The 21,680-nt window shown below is 32.7% G+C and overlaps 1 protein-coding gene across 1 annotated transcript; it reads right to left on the minus strand.

Annotated features, from left to right (window-relative positions):
- Positions 1-1,085: 1,085 nt before the first annotated feature.
- LOC139524575 (protein maelstrom homolog) lies at positions 1,086-17,591 on the minus strand. The gene is made up of 15 exons (XM_071319431.1): positions 17,328-17,591; positions 13,778-13,894; positions 13,133-13,217; positions 12,692-12,838; positions 11,912-11,953; positions 11,104-11,237; positions 10,177-10,379; positions 9,680-9,742; positions 8,477-8,681; positions 6,929-7,040; positions 5,873-6,112; positions 4,706-4,803; positions 3,571-3,733; positions 2,933-3,028; positions 1,086-1,797 (listed from the first exon to the last, which is right to left on the minus strand). The coding sequence occupies exons 1-15, from the start codon at positions 17,457-17,459 to the stop codon at positions 1,763-1,765; spliced, it is 1,872 nt and encodes a 623-aa protein (XP_071175532.1). The 5' UTR covers positions 17,460-17,591; the 3' UTR covers positions 1,086-1,762.
- Positions 17,592-21,680: the final 4,089 nt, after the last annotated feature.

Below are 21,680 nucleotides of genomic sequence, written 5' to 3' on the forward strand. Positions count from 1 at the left end.
TTTTTGATGTCGTCCCTAATAAAAAGCTATGTCATGAGAGTATGATACACTCGACACTTTTCAACAAATAAAATTCCATTAATTTACTTCTCAATGTAACATCAGAAATATATTAAAACTAAAGAAAGCCTCTTTTAATAGAGATAATCCAGTCACCAAAGTTTCATGAAAAACTGCTCACAGCATCCAGATATCGGGCTAAAACTAGAAAATCACCTCTTTTATGAATAAAGTCCTACAACTTAAAAACATAAAACCTTAAATTTACAAAAATGGACAGGGAGCTTACATCAGTAGATATAAACAATTCACCAAAGTTAAATGAAAATTGGATAAAGAGTTTTGGAGTTATTGTCAGACATGTTGACGGACAGACGGACATAGACCATTTTATACTATAATAGATCCCATAAACAGGTGTATAAAAATAAAATATACTTTTGACTGAAATATGTTGCTTGCAAGTAATTTTTAATAGTTTAATGCAAAATTTGAAATTAAAACGACATTAAGCAATAGTTTTCTTGTGAATTATTTTACATTTGTCATTTCAAGGCCTTTTATAGCTGACTATGCATTATGGGCTTTGCTCATTGTAGAAGGCCATACAGTGACCTATAGCTGTTAATTTCTGTGTCCTTTGGTCTCTTGAAAGGAGTTGTCTCATTGGCAATCATACCACATCTTTTAAAAAAATACTTCAACATGTTAACTTTGCAAAACATTCAAAGTCAATTAACCAGGACTGAAACATTCAAGCATTCTAATATAAAGGTGGTGTAGACTATGCCTTGAGGGAGTTTAGTGGTATAGCAGGTATACCTCAATGTATTAAATCAAGAATGTGTCCCCAGTACACAGATGCCCCATCCGCACTATCATTTTCTATGTTCAGTGGACAGTGAAAATGGGGGAAAATCTCAAATTTGGCATTAAAATTGGAAAGATCATATCATTGAAAATATGTGTTCAAATTCATTAATAACTACATTAACCAAAAACTTTGAAGCTCGACAGATGAACGAACAGACACACAGACCAGAAAACATACTGCCCATAAATGGGGCATAAAAAAATACACACAATTAGCAAATGTTGATTTATTAAAATGTATTACATCTGAATACTAAAGAAACTTAACAAGAAAAAATCTAATTGTACAGAAACTGAAAAAAGAAATTAAAACAGCAATTTTAATAACTGCATTTTGAAATATAAACAGTCCACAATTATAACATTAGGGGAAAAAAAGCCCCTTTATCAAATTGCGTAGAGTTTGACTTCTTAAAACATTAAGGTCTATCATATTTTTTTATTGGAATTTAAATCAACTAATGATGGAATATTATCTTATCTGATCAAAAAACATCATATACATGTATATATATATATACTTTCTAAATCCTGAAGATAGTAAATCTTATCAGAAACCTGAACTTCATACATCTTGTCTAAAACCTTAACATCATACATACATGGGTGAAACTGATTTGAATCAAATCTCAATCTCATCTTCGAATGACTTTTTCATAATTGCAATATGAAATAAGTGAATTATACATAACAATATTTTGACAAGTCACATCCCTTTTGGCACAATACAATACTTATGAACCTTTATCCCTTCAGAGTATTAAAAAAAGTCATATAATGACTAGAACTTCACAATTGTCATAAAACTGTCTGTTGAGCACTATCACAGCACTTTCTTCACATCACAGTCAGCTCTCACTGGTTCTTCCGGTACCAGATTGCACTAGTTTTAAATCTTCATCTGTCCAACCATTTGAGAAAAATCTTAAAAAGATATATAGTAAATAGAAAGTTCAGAGAAACTTTTAACAGCTTCAATCATAGTTTAATCTAAAAGGTTTGTATCATTTTCCCAAAACTGGCCTATCAAACAAAGTCTTTAAAAATGCTGAAATACCCGATCTATTTTTAAGTGTCAACTAGCTAGGTGCTCTTGTATTAGCTTGTTTGTTGTCAAGAGCATGCCATGATCATTCCAAAATAAAACCAGTGCTGTAAACAAATTTATTTTCGCAGATATTTTATTTCGCATTTATCCTTTTCTACTCCACTTCACGCCGTTCACGGAGATTTAATTTCGCAATTTTCTAATTTACTTGATGCAGTTGAATAAAGAAAGATTCAAGTTATACATATTCAGGACAACTTAAATTTGCGTTATTCATTTACTCGCAAAAGCCCCAAAAATAAATCGCTTGCGCCAACTAGTTGGTTTACAGTACTTGATGTTTTGCTGCCAGATACAAAAATATATGTGACAATTAAGAGTAAGAACAAACAAATCAGTTCCAAGTCTGAATAATGTTTACAAACAATTAAATGACATGACTTCTTGCAGAATGTTACCTTCAATATCAGCTAGCATATTTCAAGTTTTAGAAAATTGAAGGCGTCTGGCTGATCCAAGTCATAACACATTTCAACTATCAACCTTGTGATACAGAAGAACAACAACTTAAATCACTCACTTGGGTTCCCAAAAAAATGATATGGACACTCAAAAGAAGAAAAACTTAGTCATATATATTAAAAGCAGTTCTTTGACCTATAATTGTTAACTTTTAAAATACTGTGACTTGGATGGAGAGTTGTTTCATTGCCACTCATACCACATCTTCTTATTTATATACTGTACATGTGGATTAAATTATTTTCGTGGGTATCAATTTTCGTGGAGAGAGGAAAAATTGCATTTTCCTGGATATTTCATTTCATGGTTTTATCAATCTGTGCACACAAAGCCTATTAAAAAATTTGTGATTTTTTCTAACATTTGAATTTTTCGTGGTTTACTTGTATCCACAAAAATAGGTATCCAACGATTAAAAATGAATCTACAGTATGTATAAGTAATTAATATAAAGTACAAAGTAAACAGTAGAAATAGAATCTGTTATACCTCCAGCACCAGGTGGTGCATATCCTCTTCCCATTGGTAATTTTTTGCCTTTCTGCAGATTACCCAGAATTCCCTGAAACTGTCCCATCATTCCTCCTGCAAGAATAAACATATTTCTTAATACAAAACACAAAGTACATTCAATGCTCAAAATTGACAAAGTTGCATCAAAATAAGGCAAAGAAGTGGTCAATTATCATACTGATATAATGTCATCAAGAAAAAAGTGGCTCACAATATTTGCGGGTAATTTCTAATACTAATTATTACATAAATAAACCTTCATTTCATTTCAAAGTAGAAATTTTACATCACTGGTCATGATAACCAAAAGGGAATTTTCAAAATGAAAAGGGTGCATATTTTTTACAAACTGCAGTGAAGTGTTACAACACTATGTCAAGACTTACATATTTTGGAATAAATAAGAATTATGAACAGAAATACAGTCAAACATAGTCTAAAAAGCAGAAAGGGTGCATACTTTCACCAAGTTTCATGGATGTTACTATCAGGTGAAATTGTAACTTTCTAAACTTATAATTTTTCATCTAAAAACAAAAGTTTTTTCATCACAAATAAACTTTGTTAACTTAGATTTTTCATCACCTGTTTAATTTAAAGTGTGTATAACTTACCCCTGGCATTTGATTGGCTCCTCTGCTGCTGATTGACAGGTGTTGGGAATGTTGGGACACTCCCATTATATTGCATGGACTGTATCATTCTATCCTGGAGTTGAGACAGGTTACCAGATTGTCCATTTGACTGCTGTAAGCCTCTGGATATGTCAGCCATTGTCTATAAAACAATAATTAAGAATTGGAACTAATATTTTAATCTTGTTTTGCTTTGTACATCAAACTTCTAATTTGGTATTACAATAAGAAAGATCACATCATTGAATTGGGAACATGTGTACTATTAAAGTTTCAAGATGATTTGACTTCAACTTCATCAACCATCTTGACCAATAACTCTAACCTGAAGTGGGATGAACAAGCAGACACACAGACACAAAAAGCTGCATGCATTGTGATGCTAAGCATACCCCCACTTTCAATGTTTCTGACAGATTCTTAAAGGACTCTTGTGTAACAAGATATCACTAACAATTTGCTGATCAAATATGAAATTATTTTGTACAGTATTTTCTAAGAAAATCAAATGCATTTACAATTTTGGTAAAAAGCTGAATTTTCTCTCTAAATTACATTAGATCTGGTCTGAATAACCTTCTCACATCTAGCAACAATCAGTTTTTAATTGTGACGTTTAAACTTTTTAAATTGTAATGTCAAATTTTACGGGAACTTATGTGATGTTACGTAATGGCGGACAAATTTGCATACAAGTGTTTTAATATGTGTATGTGATAATATTTTTTGTTTTCATTCAACAAACTAAAAATTCTAGGTGATTGCAAAACTGCAGAGTGGGGGATAACATACCCTCATATCAAAGAGATGAAAATCAATTTATCAGTCACTGAATAGATTAGACTGTTGGTTTTCCTGTTTGAATGGTTTCAAACTAGTCATTTTTGGGGGCTCTTTATAGCTTGCTGTTCGGTGTGAGCCAAGACTCCGTGTTGAAGACTGTCCTTTGACCTATGATGGTTTACTTTTACAAGTTATGACTAGGATAGAGAGTTGTCAAATTGACACTCATATCTCATCTTCTTGTATCTATAATCTGAGATCTATATGAAAATAATTCTGTTTAAGAAGTATTGCAGCATATTATTTGCTTTACCGAATTTAAATAACATACTATTTTCTGTGGTTCTTTGACATCATTTTGCCATGAAGCTGGTGGTGGAGGTGCAAATGTTGGCTCTGGAGCCATGGCACGTCCTGCAAACTTCTGATCTGTAAGCAAATGGCAAATTATAAATAAATTTGACAGCTCAACTCACCAGTGTCTCAATTTGAAATTTTGGGAAATGACATGATAAAATGAAAATAGGATGGACAATCAAACAGCCTACAACATGGGTATAAAAATCTAATAGGAAAATGAAGATAACTGACCCATTGACTTTTTATCTTGAGTATCAATAAAGGGGGCTCATTCCAGCGACAAGTATGTGTTTCACCGTTCATCTAAAATAATCTTTAATAGCTTAACCCTTTCACCGATTGCTGCCCAGACAGAAGCTACTCTGAGACGATAGCTTCCCTGGCTACTTTTACTCAAGTGGGAGATCTTCATAATAAATGTCAATAAAAACTTGTTTGTAGTTATTTGTGTATTTATTTCATTCACTAACACAATGTTCACAGTTTTGTTTATGTTTTGATAATTTTTTCTTCATAAAATATTCAAATTTTCAAATTTTCGGCATTATTTATGTGAAATTCTCAAAATTCTGCTTTTTGACCCCAAATCGTAATTTTTTAACCCAAAACGGCAAAATTTTTAAAAAATTTATGAGGCTGTACAAATTCCTCACACTGAACGATGTCCATTCCAAGTGTTTTGTACATAAAACGACATTTTATGTCAAAAAAGTATACTAGTTTGGCTTCAATTCTTCCATATTCTTTCAAAATAAGTTCCGTAAATTTCCTTCCATTTTGACAAGGTTTTCAACAAACGGAAGCGCCATGTTTACACTTTCATCCGGGTTTTCATCAAAGAAAGATAACTCATGTTTGCACTGTTTTGAGCGGGAAATATAAAAGATGTATTCTGATCCCGGTAAAACGGGACTCATCGTCAGCTGTCTGAAGCGTGAATCCCGGTAAACCGGGACGCATCGGCGAAAGGGTTAATAGGAATTAACAAAATAGTCCCAGGGAACAATTGAATATTAGGACATTATGAGAAAAGATGGACATGGCTTACATGTGAAATTTCAACAAGATAATTTACTGACATAGTTCAAATATTTCAAGTGTTATAACTTAGTCAACCAATAATTATTTTTGTACAAACCTGGATTAACAATTTGAGCTACAGGTGCACCACGTCCAATACCAGCGATTGGATTGCCTCGACCAATGCCAGACAGACCAGGTGGTGCCATGGTTGACTGACTACCACCAAGAGAAGGAAAACTGCTTTGGTCTATAATATTTGGGGTACTCTGGGGTCGTACAGGAACTCCAGACCATGGTGCTAAGGATGCTAAGCCTCTTCCTGCTCCTCCTGGTACCCCACCCATTCCTGAATAGGCTGCAAAAATAGTGCATACCCTGATCAAAACATTGATTACAATTAAAAATTGGAACCCTTTATTTCTATGCAACTTTAAATACAAATACGTCAATTTTGTACTAAACAAGCACTAAATACTTATCCATATTATGTTAATCATACTTCAGATATTTTTAATACATGATATTTTAAAAGTTCTAGATCAAATGCATGATTTAGGGTCTGAAACTCAGTGGTTGTTGTGGTTTGCTGGATGTCATCTTTGCTTTTTGCTTATTGTTTTGTATTTCAATTTTACCACCAAAAATCTAGGATATTTCAAATGATATGTGCATGCTATCAGCTAGTTTTAATATGAGAAACTGTGAATTCATTATTATTCATTGGATACCAATTTTTGTGGATTTCGGGAGTATAATTGAACAACGTAATTAAATGTTCAACAATAACAAATTTTCTAAATGCTTGTATAAAGATTTCTGCAAAACCAGGAAACTAAATGTCCATGAACATGCACGTTTTCTTTCATCCACGAAAATTGGTGCCCACAAAAATGAATGAATCCAAAGAACTGTGTGGTTTTATAGACATGAAAGAAACTTCCTTTAGTTAAAACATCATAGATAATCTGTTTCCTGTTATTTTTTAAGCCAACTTTAATGCTGTTGGCTTGTGAAGGCATTGCGTTCTCACTCTATTTGCCTGGGAAAAAAACCCATCTCAGTTGTGTCCCTTGAGATAGAAATTATGACATAAAAGATCAAAGCAAATTTCAGAAGGTTGTGATTCATATAAATAAGAAAGAGAAATACATGCCAGATGAATCAAGATTACCTGGATTATGTGGTCTCCTTAATGAGGTATATTCTTCATCGTCCTCGTCGTCATCATCATTGTCACTGTCACCACCTCTGTTTAACGTGGGAGCATATCTATTTGTAGGAGCCTTTAAAAAAGTAGGAGTTAAGACAACACTTGTATTAATCAGCAGGTATAAAGGTAATAATAAAAATCCCTTTTTACTTTTTCTACAACAACTGTGTTGTTTGAGAAGTCTCATGACAGCTTGTCTAATAATACCTTGACTATGTTCAGTCAATCATGACAGCTGATTCAATGATATGACTTTATATCACCCCTAACTTTTGGTTTGGTTTCTTTTGCTCAGTCTTAAGTTTATTCAAAGTTGTGCAATGTCAGTTTATCATCTACTTATGAGTTTGAATATCCCATTGGTTTCATCTGCCTCATCCATCTGAAAGTTTCGGTCAATTATATAGTGCAATGTATAAGTATGATAGTGTGTAAAACATTTTATGATGATGTGTCACACAATGTATAAGTATGATAGTGTTAAAAAATTTATGATGGTGTGTTGCACAATGTATGAGTATGATATTGTGAAGAACATTTTATGATGATGTGTCACACAATGTATGAGTATGATATTGTGAAGAACATTTTATGATGATGTGTCACACAATGTATGAGTATGATAGTGTGTAAAACATTTTATGATGATGTGTCACACAATGTATGAGTATGATATTGTGAAGAACATTTTATGATGATGTGTCACACAATGTATGAGTATGATATTGTGAAGAACATTTTATGATGGTGTGTCACACAATGTATGAGTATGATATTGTGAAGAACATTTTATGATGATGTGTCACACAATGTATGAGTATGATAGTGTGTAAAACATTTTATGATGATGTGTCACACAATGTATGAGTATGATATTGTGAAGAACATTTTATGATGGTGTGTCACACAATGTATGAGTATGATATTGTGAAGAACATTTTATGATGGTGTGTCACACAATGTATGAGTATGATATTGTGAAGAACATTTTATGATGGTGTGTCACACAATGTATGAGTATGATATTGTGAAGAACATTTTATGATGGTGTGTCACACAATGTATGAGTATGATATTGTGAAGAACATTTTATGATGATGTGTCACACAATGTATGAGTATGATAGTGTGTAAAACATTTTATGATGATGTGTCACACAATGTATGAGTATGATATTGTGAAGAACATTTTATGATGATGTGTCACACAATGTATGAGTATGATAGTGTGTAAAACATTTTATGATGATGTGGCACACAATGTATGAGTATGATACTGCGAAGAACATTTTATGATGATGTGTCACACAATGTATGAGTATGATATTGTGAAGAACATTTTATGATGATGTGTCACACAATGTATGAGTATGATATTGTGAAGAACATTTTATGATGGTGTGTCACACAATGTATGAGTATGATATTGTGAAGAACATTTTACAATGGTGTGTTGCTATGCTGGTCTCTTTTTATAACTACACCATGCAATCTTTAATAACAAACTTACTGGTTGAAATGTCTGTTGCTGTTGTTGAGGTCTATTGTCGTTCTGGGGTCTTCGTGATGGCATTCTGGCTTCTTGGTTCCTATCAATCTTCATGGAGGAGGGAGGTAGTACGACACAGGATACCGAACCTTCTTCACGGATCGGCAGATGTTTTGGTGTTATCTGAACACCAAACAATGGACACACACTATCAGAAATGGCATATCTAAAAACAAATTTAGAATTCATAAATTTAACAAGAAGTGAAAATCTTGAATGTAAACATTGAAAATATATACATGTATGATTGAGACCAAATTCTTGTATGTTGATAATTGTTAGAGCTATTTTCCTAATGCATGTAGCTCAAAGGTTTGGTTGGCTTGCTGGCTTTGTTTGTATAAATGTTTCTTTAAGCATCCAATAACATTTTATAAGCAGTAGCCCTAACTATCTATTTATTGCAGATGTCACTCTTATTTACAATTCTTGAGCAAACATTTATACAAACAAAGCAAGCAATCCAACCAAACTTTTCAGTTACAGGCATTAGGAAAGTAGCTCTAATCTTATCATATAGGTTGACTTCTAGATGGAGTTTTGGTGTTCTTGTGTTGCTTTAAGGGTTCAAATTTGTCTATAAAAAAAAGGTCTAGGACCTTTTGAATAGTCATGTCCCTTTTTAACAAAGGCATAGATCCTGTGTTAATCATCAATGCAAAGGATTGCAGGTCCAAGACTCTTGCAATACAAAACACAGAAAAGAAATGAATGTTACAAAACTTCTTAATTTGTTAACTGTTTCTATTTATAATCCAGATATTTATTTGAGTCACAGTATTACAGACTGCATTTTTGCACCTGTCCTAAGTCAGGAATCTCTGGCCATTGTTAGTTGTGTGTGTTCTTTTAAATTTTAGCTATTTTGTTTGTTTCCATGTTTAATGTGATCTCTTTTTCCATTACCACATTTTTGTTTAAGGGCCAGCTGAAACCTGCTTCTTGGTGCAGGATGCTGTGCTTGATGTGTTTAAGACCCATTCACACTCTTGTCTGTTTCCTTGTCTTTGGTCTTGTTGTTTTCATATGGATAAAATATTTCGCTCAATGTCCAGTGGCAAATATTTCATCCATGGTTTGAACAAGGCATACTATCTTATCCTTGATAAAAGTAAAAATAGTTGTTATTAAATTCACATATTTTTTTATTATTTATTTACTTACGCATATCTGTTTACAAAGCCAAGGGAGCAAAATTTACACTCTAACTCTTCATGGAATTCACATCTGAAATCATTAGTTACTGTATTAATTCATAATTCTTCATAAAAAAAAAGAATATTCCTCTTCATAGAAAAAGAATATATTAAAGATAATAGGTTGGCAATGAAATTTGAAAAAAAAAATATGTCCATAGTACACAGATGACCCACTCGCACTTTCAATTTCTATGTTCAGTGGACCTTGAAATTGGGATAAAAACTCAAATTTGGCATTAAAGTTGGAAAGATCATATCATAGGGAATGTGTGAACTAAGTTTCCAGTTGATTGGACTTGACTTCAGCAATGACTACCTTGACTAAAAAACTTTAATCTGAAGAACAGACAGACAGACAAACGGACGTTTAATGATAAACTTATGTATTGCTTGCAGGTTGCTTTCCATGCAGATCAAGTCATTTCACAAAAGAATTTTGCATAGTTTTATTTATATAAATACCTGGTTTTTGGTTCAAAATCCCATGTGTGTGCTGTCATTAAATCAATCACTTGTGTTTCTGACACAGAATGTCCTATATGCCCAAATAAATCCTGAACAAGTCCTTCTAAATTATATACTCTCTTCAGTCTATTGGCATATCCTAAACAAGCTTTGTCATGGACCCAGTTTAATGAATATTCTAGCTCTTCAACATCTGATCCCTATAATATAAGATAATACAGTTTCCATCTCAATTCTTGCAGTAATCATTAACTGCTTTTACAATTTTATCACAATAGATAAAATCCATATTTGTGTATGCATACACTTTTAAGTACATAAAAGATAAACAATAAACAAAACAAGAATGTGTCCATAGTACACAGATGCATCACACGCACTACCATTTTCTATGTTCAGTGGACTGTGGAAATGGGGTCAAAACTCTAATTTGGCATTTAAATTATAAAGATCATTTCATAGGGAATATGTGTAATAAGTTTTAAGTTGATTGAACTTAAACTTCATCAAAAACTACCTTAAACCTGAAGCGGGACAGACAGATGGATGAACAGACAAACGAACAGATTGGAAAATGTAATGCCCATAAATGGGGCATACAATTCTGTGAGCAATAAGTGCCCTAATTATACCTCATTATTAGTATGCAGTAATATGCAGCTGACTGAGAGATTGTTGTGAAAATGCATGACCTAATAAAGCTAGACACCAAATTTCAAGATCTGCTGATTTCATAGAATTAAGACAATATTTTATTAAAATCAATCTCTAATGTGATCAACTAAATGATTAGTCATGTTTTACCTTCAGTCCTTCACATGTGAATCTTCTAACACTTGAATTTTTTTAAATTTAATTCAATGCTAAACAGCTAAATAAAGTATGAAAGAACTTTAATTGAAAGACTCATTAATATTTCCTTACCATACAGTAAAATGGAGGGTACTCTGGTTTTTCACCATTTGGATTTACAAAGTTTTCCAACTGAATCCAAAGTCCTCGATAATTGGCATCAGATTTTTCAAACCTCTCGATAGGAATTTGATGGGTATCCTCACCTAAAATAAATTAAATGTATAATCAATAGAAGAAAGTTTCTATTAGTCTAAAGCATTCAGTCAAATGCAGACGTTTTCTGTTTACTACATAATCACTGTAATTTTGACACTAACGTCAAAATATGTACATGTAGTTATTTGTGGGGTTGTGGCACATGTTCTAAAGTCATCCCTCATTTTGCAAACATCCATCAGCAATTTTCACCCAATCCTTTTGAACTTCTGAATTGACAATATCAAACACTCTTGTGTATAATAAATGGTCCTCTCTTTTCATTTTTACAGAAAAAGATATTTAACCATAAAAAAAAAATTTCAACTGCCTTATTTTCATTGCCGAGTAAAGGTTAACTTGACCTATAATGGTTTACTTTTATAAATTGTGACTTTGATGGAGAGTTGTCTCAATGGCACTCATACCAGATCTCCCTTCATCTATATTAATTCTGTTAATTCAGAAATTATTGCAAGGTTTTTTATAGAAATAATGCTACTTGGTGAATATCGCTATATTTAGAACTCACATTCTGACATCTGACTCATATCTTTGTATGATTTCTTGAAATTGCAATAATTAATCTTGATTTTTTTGTAAATTCTTTGAAAAACATAAAAATAAATGGAAGTAATACTTTCTGAACTTTCAGAATATAAAAAAGTAAACATAGACTTACTTTTACTTTTGCACTCATATCTGTACCCAGTTGGAATTCTTCCTGGAATTGTACAAAATTATTGTTATTTGTTTTTTCCGTTTTCCTCTATCTTTTCAAAGAGATAAAAAGTGTTGATTGTAAATTAAAATCATTTCTAAGGAATAAAGAGCAAACACATCAAAAAATATTGCAGCAGTTTTATAAATGCACAAAAAGTGAAATGCATTAGCTGCAAATAAACAGGATTGTTCAAAAATTTTTAGTCAGTACTTTGGTTGATTTCTTAAACCAAATCCAGTATACAGATTGGTTGATTTCTTAAACCAAATCCATTATACAGATTGGTTGATTTCTTAAACCAAATCCAGTATACAGATTGGTTGATTTTCAGATAGTTAAATTTCAAAGTCTTAGTATGATATATTCTTGTTAAAAATTTGAACGTCAGACCCAATTATGATATAAATAATGTTAAAAGTCTGTAATATCATCATCATCATAATAATACATCATGCATCTTGAAAATGAGGTCAAGGTCAGGCAACCCCCGACATAACTTAAATAGTTATCTGGCTCAATGAATCTGTGGAGTGTTTCAGCTATCCCTGATTTAATGCTTTATTCAATTGTACCATCTCACAAGGGCGGTAATCCCCTGACAGACATCATCATATCAAATATAAAAAAAAAAAAATCCTGTCGCAATAAATCTATGTGGCATCTGGTTATCCGTGATTTATGTTATATCCAATAGCACAAATCTCAAAGGGGAGATAATCTCCATCATTTAATATTTACCTGGCTCAATGAATCTATGCAGTGTCTTAGTTATCCCAGATTTTATGCTATATTCTATAGCACCAATCTCACAGGGGAGATAATCTCCATCATCTGTCTTGCATAATGTCTGTATGTTCAGTAGATAAAACTTTTCAGTTGCCAATACTGTTAAAAAAAAACATTTGTGTTTACAGTGCAATTCTTATTATTCTGCATTACATCTTCGAATATTTGTTAAACAATTGTGTAAATACTCAGACCTAATTTACTTGTTTGCATAGAATGTGGATTGCAATAAAAAAACCATTTTAGTCATTGTGCTTTTATACACACATCTTAATAAATAAAACAGCTATCGTGTATGCTAGGACCGTTTTACATTGGCAAAAATATGTTATATCCTGTAGAAAACTAAAATTTTATAAAGTAAAATGAGTCTAAGAAGAGATAAATACTCACATTTTCCTGTTGGCCATTGAGATTTTACAGAATTTCTTTCTTTAGTTCTTTTCTTCTGTAAATCTGCATATTCATCTCTTCTCTCCTACAATTGTTTTTAATATACAGTATATTAATCAATAGTCAAAAGTTGAAACACTATCCTGACTGTGGATAAAGAGTTTATCTGTCACTTGCGAAGATCATTTTTGACGACTGCTCCTTTTTATTGCATAATTTTTTATATGATTAACTTTTAAAAATATTCTGTAATATTAATCTTTCTGTCAGTACAAATGGGAATATTATAAAGAGCTTTATTTCATGTTTCTATTTGTCTTCTATAACTTACAGATAACAATGTCCTAGTATTATACTTCTACTATTACTTACAGATAACAATGTCCTAGTATTATACTTCTACTATTACTTACAGATAACAATGTTCTTGTATTATACTTCTACTATTACTTACAGATAACAATGTTCTTGTATTATACTTCTACTATTACTTACAGATAAAAATGTTCTTGTATTATACTTCTACTATTACTTACAGATAACAATGTTCTTGTATTATACTTCTACTATTACTTACAGATAACAATGTTCTTGTATTATACTTCTACTATTACTTACAGATAACAATGTTCTTGTATTACTTACAGATAACAATGTTCTTGTATTATCCTGTCTGTACTTGTCCCCTTCAGCTCCTCTCATTTTAGCCTTGTACTCTTTAGATATTTTTTCAAACCTTTCTTTTTCTTTTTCTGGTAAAATCTGAATCAAAATCAAATATTAACATGCATTTCATATCCACAAAGACAATATCCTCACAAAATGCAGATAGTCCTAAGGTAAATGAACTTTTTACAGAGCAAATGACCATGAACAATGCACATCATGTACAACAGACAAAATAGTAATAGAATTATAAGAAACTTTTGCATTATATCATGTACAATAACATCTGAATCTGTAAACTTAAAATGAAAGACCACTATGGTGAACAGTATGCGTATTGTTTTATTAACACAAGCTACATGCACAACATAGTGCATACAGCAGGTCTCATAAAAGGATCTGTAAGCGTGTGCAGGGGTGTGGAAATATTTGTTGTGAGCACTTGTCCCTGGGCAAGTAAAACTACAAATTTTACTTGTCTGGAAAAAAATTCACTTGCCCTGATCATCCCAATAAATATTGAAGTATTTCTTGTTAGCTAATATATGATTCTTACTTAGCACTGTTGTGCATCACACAAACAAATGAAATCCATTTGTTTAAATATGTGTAAAAAATTAGGAAAATAGGAAATGGGTGAACACCAATGGGAGAGAAACCTAACAGCAAACCAAGTTGAACCAATGAAATGACATGTAAAGGACAATTTTGCAGCAGTTTTTGAATAAAAATTGTAGCCAGTAGACCTGTACATATACTAAATTTGAGGACAGTGATTGAAGAAATGTAAACTAAATAATAGATAAACTATTGATTTTGTGGTGTTTCTCTCAACTGACACACTTGTTCTTTTCTTGATTATTTATTATTGTCTTGATGGACTTTAAAGCGTCCCTTCTATTCACCACTTTGACAACAAATAATGTTGACCTTTCATCTATAAATAAGACAAAAACTTAATTTATTTCCCGAATTTCCATAGATAGCCAGGGGCAATCTGATATCCACAATGTCTGAAATTCTCTTCCGTTTTTTTTTTTTTTTAAATACTGTGTCCTCCATTTGCATTTAAGGTTCTCTACACGACTCATGACTCTTTTTGTCTTGCCTTCCCAGTTTTTATTAAGTATTTATCAATCTGAATCTCGATACAAAATTTAAAGAAATGACACTTCCAGTAAATGATGGATAAAACCTAATCGACGATCCCGGGTCAATGGACAAAGCCAATGCAATGTTACGCGACTCAGGTTCGCATACTTATTTTTATTTATTTTGGTTATCGATCTATTTCCGGTATCATGTAATATTGTAATATTTATCGTCACGAACATTGATGTTTTTACTTGCTGAACATTGGTTTCTTTTACATAAATTAAAAATCTTTATACGTTTTGAAATTAATTTTATGTTTTTGTTGGATCTGAACTTTGTCTTACATGTATATATTTTTTTACTTGTCCACGGGCAACCAAGACAAAAATAATTACTTGTCCGGTTGTTCAAATGTACGAGTCGGGCGAGTCGGGCATAGCATTTCCACACCCCTGGTGTGTTGTTAAAAGCCAGAACAATGATTAAGGACATGCAACAGGTTTAATTAAAGAAACTGTCATTAACACCTGCTTTTCCAAATAAAATTCTACTTATATCAAATATTTGAATTCTTAATGTACTCCATATCCTATAGTTCATTTGTATTCTGTACAAGATTTGTGACCATACATCAAAACAATTGCTTTATTACACCAAATTTCCAAATTTATGGAAGATATGTTTTTAATCTTTACAATTATATTCTACACATGTATTAGTATCAAGTGACTGTGATAAAAGAATTAGGACTAATAAATTCTAAAAGCTCAACAGTGGAATATAAAGAATGTAGCTTCATAATTAGATGCAGATTTGTCTCGATTCTGAACTGTCTACAATTCATCCTATAATGATACTGTTAGACCATGTGATTCCGAGACTTGAATTCTCCATATAACAGTGATCATGGTGATTCAAAAAAATTAATAGCTATGTTACAGTACTCAGAAGTGATTCTTGTTTAGCTTAGTCAGGTTAGGAACAACCCCTCAGTGTAAATGTGTTATGACATCCCTTTTATGAGGGGTACAAATGTACATTTAAAGTGATAACAAATATTTTTAGTTAAAAACACTTCTTTGAACAAAAAGGCATATATTAATATTATTTGAAGAAACATTTCCCAAAGAACTATATATGTACATCTACCTGGTATAATAAGGTAAAAACATGTCCATGAATTTTGTAATATTTATTTACTTGTATCTTTTTTATTATTAAAAATAAGTGGACCTATCTTAAAGTTTTAGAAAAGTTGTTACGTGACAAGTATAATAGTCAGTTTCCCCTTTTTTAAACAAGTTTAAGTTAAAAAAAAAAATGACATTTTCTTTTAACTCTTCTACAACAGGGCTCTACAACAGCAAAATGACCCATTGTCTAAGGGCATGAAGGGGCATAGTCCAAATAATTATGACGTCTTGAAAGGCTATTATAATTTTTTCTTTGACGTCTTACTTCGACATCATAACGCCAAAATCATATTTTCAGTTGGACTTTAAGAGGGAATTTACAGCTTTATAAAACGTTTAGCTGATTTCTCCTCAAGATGCTTCATTTTAGGGGGGTCTCATTGGGGGGTTCCGATCCCGGATCCCGCTTACTGTTTTGTCAGATTCCCGTATCCCGCTTACACTATGTACGTAAGCAATTTTCACTTTTTTGGTCATTTCCAGGTCCCGCAAGACCTCATTTCCCGTTTTCACGACACAATAATTTGACTTTCAAGTGTCACGCTTACCAAAAATCGGCAATCCCGCGTCACGCTTAGACCCCAATGAGACCCACTTTTAGGAGTATAAAATATATTTTTGAACCAAACTCAGTACATTTTGATGGACCTGAATTTCCGGATAATGTAAAAGAAAGGTTCTGGAAATTCGGGTCTGTAAAATTTAACAGAGTTTGGTGTAAATATATAAATCAGATTAACGTTTTATAAAATGCAGTCGACATGTTCCCGCATCGGATGGAATTGTTACTTATATTATTATTTCTGTAGGAATTAATTGGAAATATTTTGATCAAACAAACACATTAAAGGTGAGAATCTTTATATATGCAATTTTTATTAGCCTTCAATGAAAATTTGATGGCTAAATTGGGTCTCAAAGTTGAGAGCAAAATGTGCTCTCAAAGTCCAACCAAAAATGGCGGCTTCAGCATTATGACGTCCAAGTAAGGCGTCAAAGAAAAAATTATAATAGCCTTTCAAGACGTCGTAATTATTTGGACTAGAAGGGGCAGTTCCTAATTTAAGCAATTAATTTTAAAAGTGTTAACAGGTTAACTTATTTTTCATATGTCTATCAGTTAATTATTGTCATGTTACGTGTGTTATTGAAAACCTAAGATAAGTTTATGCTCTGTGTATTTGTTTGAATAATTTCGACTTTAAATAAAAACTGTTTCAGCATTATTAAAGAATCTTCACCTTCCATCGTGGATGAGCAATGGGAACAATATCTGCCATTCCATGAGGGAAAACTCGGCCCTCCCGCTTTAGCTGTGGTTCAAGTTCTTTCATATAGAAATAAAAAGCATTTTTAACTTGCTTCTTCGGCATTTTGTCTCCCAGACAACGAATTTAAAGGCAAAATGTTGTGTTTTTCTCAGTTGCTGATTTACTTCCCGCGATTCCGAAATTTTAATTCGGAAAATGTAGAAACGAAACGAATGTATTGCAGAAATCGCTAAATTAAGTAAATCATTTTCGTGCGTGGAACGAATTATAGACACTCAGATAATTTCATATAAAAAATATGCCTATCATAAGCAATTATTATAGCTCAGAATTATTACGTAAACTGTCTTCCTCATCAATGTCTTATCGGATAAACAGTTTAAAAGCATGGCCGTACCGTAAACAGACAGACAAAAGTAAAGTTGTAAAATATAGATAATGAGAAATGATTGTCGATAATCATATAGAGTGGCTAACTATTTTAATAACTTTTTTTCAACTATATTAATATACAGCTGATACTTTAGTATCAAAATTTCCCAAAACAGATATCAAAACAGACATTATTTTTTATAACACTGTTATAATGTCTAATGATTTGACTGAGTTTTAAATTAAAACATGTGACTGAAGTACAAATGAATATATTTTTAAACAGGTACAACAACTGAATTTCTAAAACCTGATTGAAATTCATACATAATATTATTTTCTACTAAAAACAAGTTTTGCAGCCTTTTGTTCCACATTTGGAAATGCAACAGTGTTGTTCCAGCCATTTTAAAAGGGGGGGGGAGAACAAAGGGGGGGTTCCAACTATATGTCCCCATTCAAATGCATTGATCGGCCAAAAAAATGGGGGTTCCAACCTCCGGAGCACCCCCTCCCCCCCCCCCCTGGATCCGCCACTGTCAAGATCCAAAATGTTTTTAAGGAAAACTGAACATGGGTGTATATCAATTTGTAATATTGCTATTGTCACTAGTATGATGATCTTAAAATAATACATAGGTTAAAATGCAGTTTTTGGCTCATATCTCTGAAACCACAGCATTTAGAACAGCTCTGCTGTGGACAAAATTGTTCATTAGGTCAAGATCTATTTGCCCTGAAATTTTCAGACCAATCGGGCAACTTGTTTTGGGTTGATGCCCCTGAATTGGTAATTTTAAGAAAATTTTGCAGCTTTTGGTTATTATCTTGAATATTATTATAGATAGAGATAAACTGTAAACAGCAATAATGTACAGCAAAGTAAGAGCTACAAATACGTCAACATGCCCAAAGTGTTCAATTGACCCCTTAAGGAGTTATTGCCCTTTATAGTCAATTTTTAACAATTTTCATAAATTTTGTAAATTTTTACAAAATATTTTCAACTGTCACTTTTGGGCCAAGTTCATTATAGGTACAGATAATTGTAAGCAGCGAGATTGTTCAATAAATTAAGATCTTCAAAAAAATCACCAACATCAAAACACAATTTTGTCCTGAATCCATCTGTGTCCTTTGTTTAATATACACATAGACCAAAGTGAGCGACACAGGCTCTTAAGAGCCTCTAGTTTACTACCCTCGCCACCTGGTTCCCGCCTCACTCTTATTTCCTTCAAACTTAACTCACACTCATTCAAAGGCTTCGGTTATAGAATCGTGTCAACCCGGTGCCATCTTTAGGGGGAAGGGGGTTTCGGGGGTTGGAAACCCACTTTTTTAACGACATTCAATGAGGGGTAAACAGGCACTAAATATTAAGATAAATGGGGAATGTGATCATGGGACACAGATGATGCGCCCCCGTTGCATGGGATATAAGATTCAGATACACAATGTACTTAACTCAAGAACGGTAAAGGTGACACTATGAAAATATGTTCTTAATCTGGACACAGATGATCAGATGCCTCCGTTTGGATGAATACGATTTTATAGATACACAATGTACATAACTCAAGACCGGTAAAAGTGACACTACAAAAAATGTGTGCTTAGTCTGGACACAGATGATGCCTCCGTTTGGATAAATACGATTTTATAGATACACAATGTACATACATTTTTTTGTAACTCAAGACCGGTAAAAGTGACACTACAAAAGTGTGTGCTTAATCTGTGTTTTGTGGTAATAAGCGTTTGTATTAGTTTCATAACATTTGCTTGACGAACATTTAGAGAAGTGTGGTCACCAAAATTCAAACACGATCAATGTTTTGTGGTAATAAGCTTAAGCATTGCATGTAAGTTTCATACTATTTGAATTAGGCAAACTAAAGCGAGAGAGAAAGGAAACGAACAATTAATTACGCAATTATTCCGTTTGTACATAAAGGAGCATAACTGTAGAATTGTAAAAGTGATGCTATCCAAGCTCTTACTTGATCTGTGTTTGTATTAATAAGCATTGTGTATAAGTTTCATAACATTAGTTTGAGGAAAACTAAAGTTAGAGAACGGAAACCAATGTTGAACAAGGGTAAAACTTAGTGCCCCATCTATTACGGTGGGGGATACAAAAGAATAGCGCAATCAAAAATTATCTTCACTTGCGAGAGCTCTTTATTAATTTTTCATCGATATCATTTTTATAGGTAAAAAAATTGACGGGAATTTGAACTAACCCCCAAATATTATACATTTAGTTTTATCTTGCCAGTTTTTAATAGAATAGTGCTCCAACTTCGTGGTCATTTATTAGCATTGGTTTGTTCAAAGTCAGTTGTTTATATATATTTACCATAATAATTTGCAACACATACATTAACTCTTGTTGGTTGATTGCTTGATGTACAGTCGCAAATATTTCATGCATATTTAGAGCATATATAAATATATGAAAAGGTAAAATAATTGCAGGAAACATAAAAAAAAAGAATTCTTCAATTAATAAAGTGACTTAATTAATACACTGACCCTTGTAATTGAGGGGGTGCACATAGGATGATTCCAAATTGCCGCCCCCTTTTTTTACAACCCTCGTCACCTGGTTCCCGCCTCACTCTCAATTCCTTCCAATCTTACTCCCACTATTACCAGGATTCGATTCCAGAAACGTGTCCACCCAGTGCCATATTTGGGGGGAAGGGGGTTTCGGGGGTTACCCACTTTTTTGGACGATCAATGCATTTGAATGAGACAAATGGTTGGACCCCTCCCCCAACCAACGGAACGATTATCTCAGAATGTACTATGATACAGACTGGTGTAATCCATGGCTAAAGTATGTTTTTAAAATACATATCCCGATGGAGAATTAATCATTAACAAACGGCAATATTTTGATGGTGCATTCATTGCCGCTTGGTCGTAGGACTATACATTTAATGCGAGTCTTCTTTTTACACGTATAACATTTAAAATTTGCTTGTTTTAATCACACCCCTTTCACAAACAGTACATGGGTACTTAGCCGCATTTCTTACTGGACCGCGCAGGTTTACATGCATGTATGTCACCACTACAGAAAAACTTATGCTAGTGCTGTTCTGTATTGTTGGTCTTAAAACATGTCTGTTAATATTGAGGATCTTTACTTGCTGATCATATATTTGCTTTTTAAAATGTCTATTTACATCTATTTATTGTTCAATATTAATTTATAATTATATTACATAGCACTAGCTACAAGTACCCGCAATAAGTATTGTGTTGGTTTGGCATAGGTACACACTCTGGATCGCAACTAATACAAAAAAACAAAACAAAAAAAACCACCGAAACAATAAAAACGTAAGCGTGCGGAAAAAGCCAACTAGAAACTTAGGATGTGAATGGATTGGTGTTTGCTAAGCTATTAATACGTATTGTGTTGGTCTGGCATAGTATAGGTACACACTCAGGTTCTCAACTGATATAAAAAATTAAAAAAAACAACGATAAAAACGTAAGCGTGCGTAAAAAGCCAACAAGAAACTTAGGATGTGAATGGATTGGTGTTCGCTAGGCTAAGCGACAGTAGTGTAATCCGGATTCTCAACTCCTTTGTCGATAAGTCAACCATACTAGGAAACCAGGTGCGGAACGCTGAGTTGAATTCCCAATAGTTGCATTGAGCTGTTTTCTGTTTTAAAATGGTCGGGTTGTAATTGCTTTGACACAGTCTTCGTTTTCATTCTCAATTCTATTGTACTGTTGATGATGTGATGTCTATAACCTAATCCCTGAATAACATACAGAGTTCTTGTATAACTTGTCATCTTATTCTGTTGTGTATCATTTTTAAATAAGAAGTTGTCAAGACCAAATATGTAATTTTACCAGAAGAAAAGAGAATTTGCCAAGATGTAACATCACTGTATATGAATAACATTGCCGTGAACGACTGTT

Source organism: Mytilus edulis, chromosome 5 (assembly GCF_963676685.1).
Source record: "Mytilus edulis chromosome 5, xbMytEdul2.2, whole genome shotgun sequence".
NCBI classification, from domain to species: domain Eukaryota; kingdom Metazoa; phylum Mollusca; class Bivalvia; order Mytilida; family Mytilidae; genus Mytilus; species Mytilus edulis.

Bases quoted from the DNA above. Each gene is read 5' to 3' on its own strand.
- LOC139524575 (XM_071319431.1), bottom strand. From the start codon at position 17,459: ATGCCGAAGAAGCAAGTTAAAAATGCTTTTTATTTCTATATGAAAGAA. The intron at 11,954-12,691 runs GTAAATATTAAA...GTACAATTCCAG, and splicing joins GCATAGATTCATTGAGCCAG to GAAGAATTCCAACTGGGTAC. The intron at 1,798-2,932 runs GTATAACAGATT...TATCTTTTTAAG, and splicing joins TGCACCACCTGGTGCTGGAG to ATTTTTCTCAAATGGTTGGA.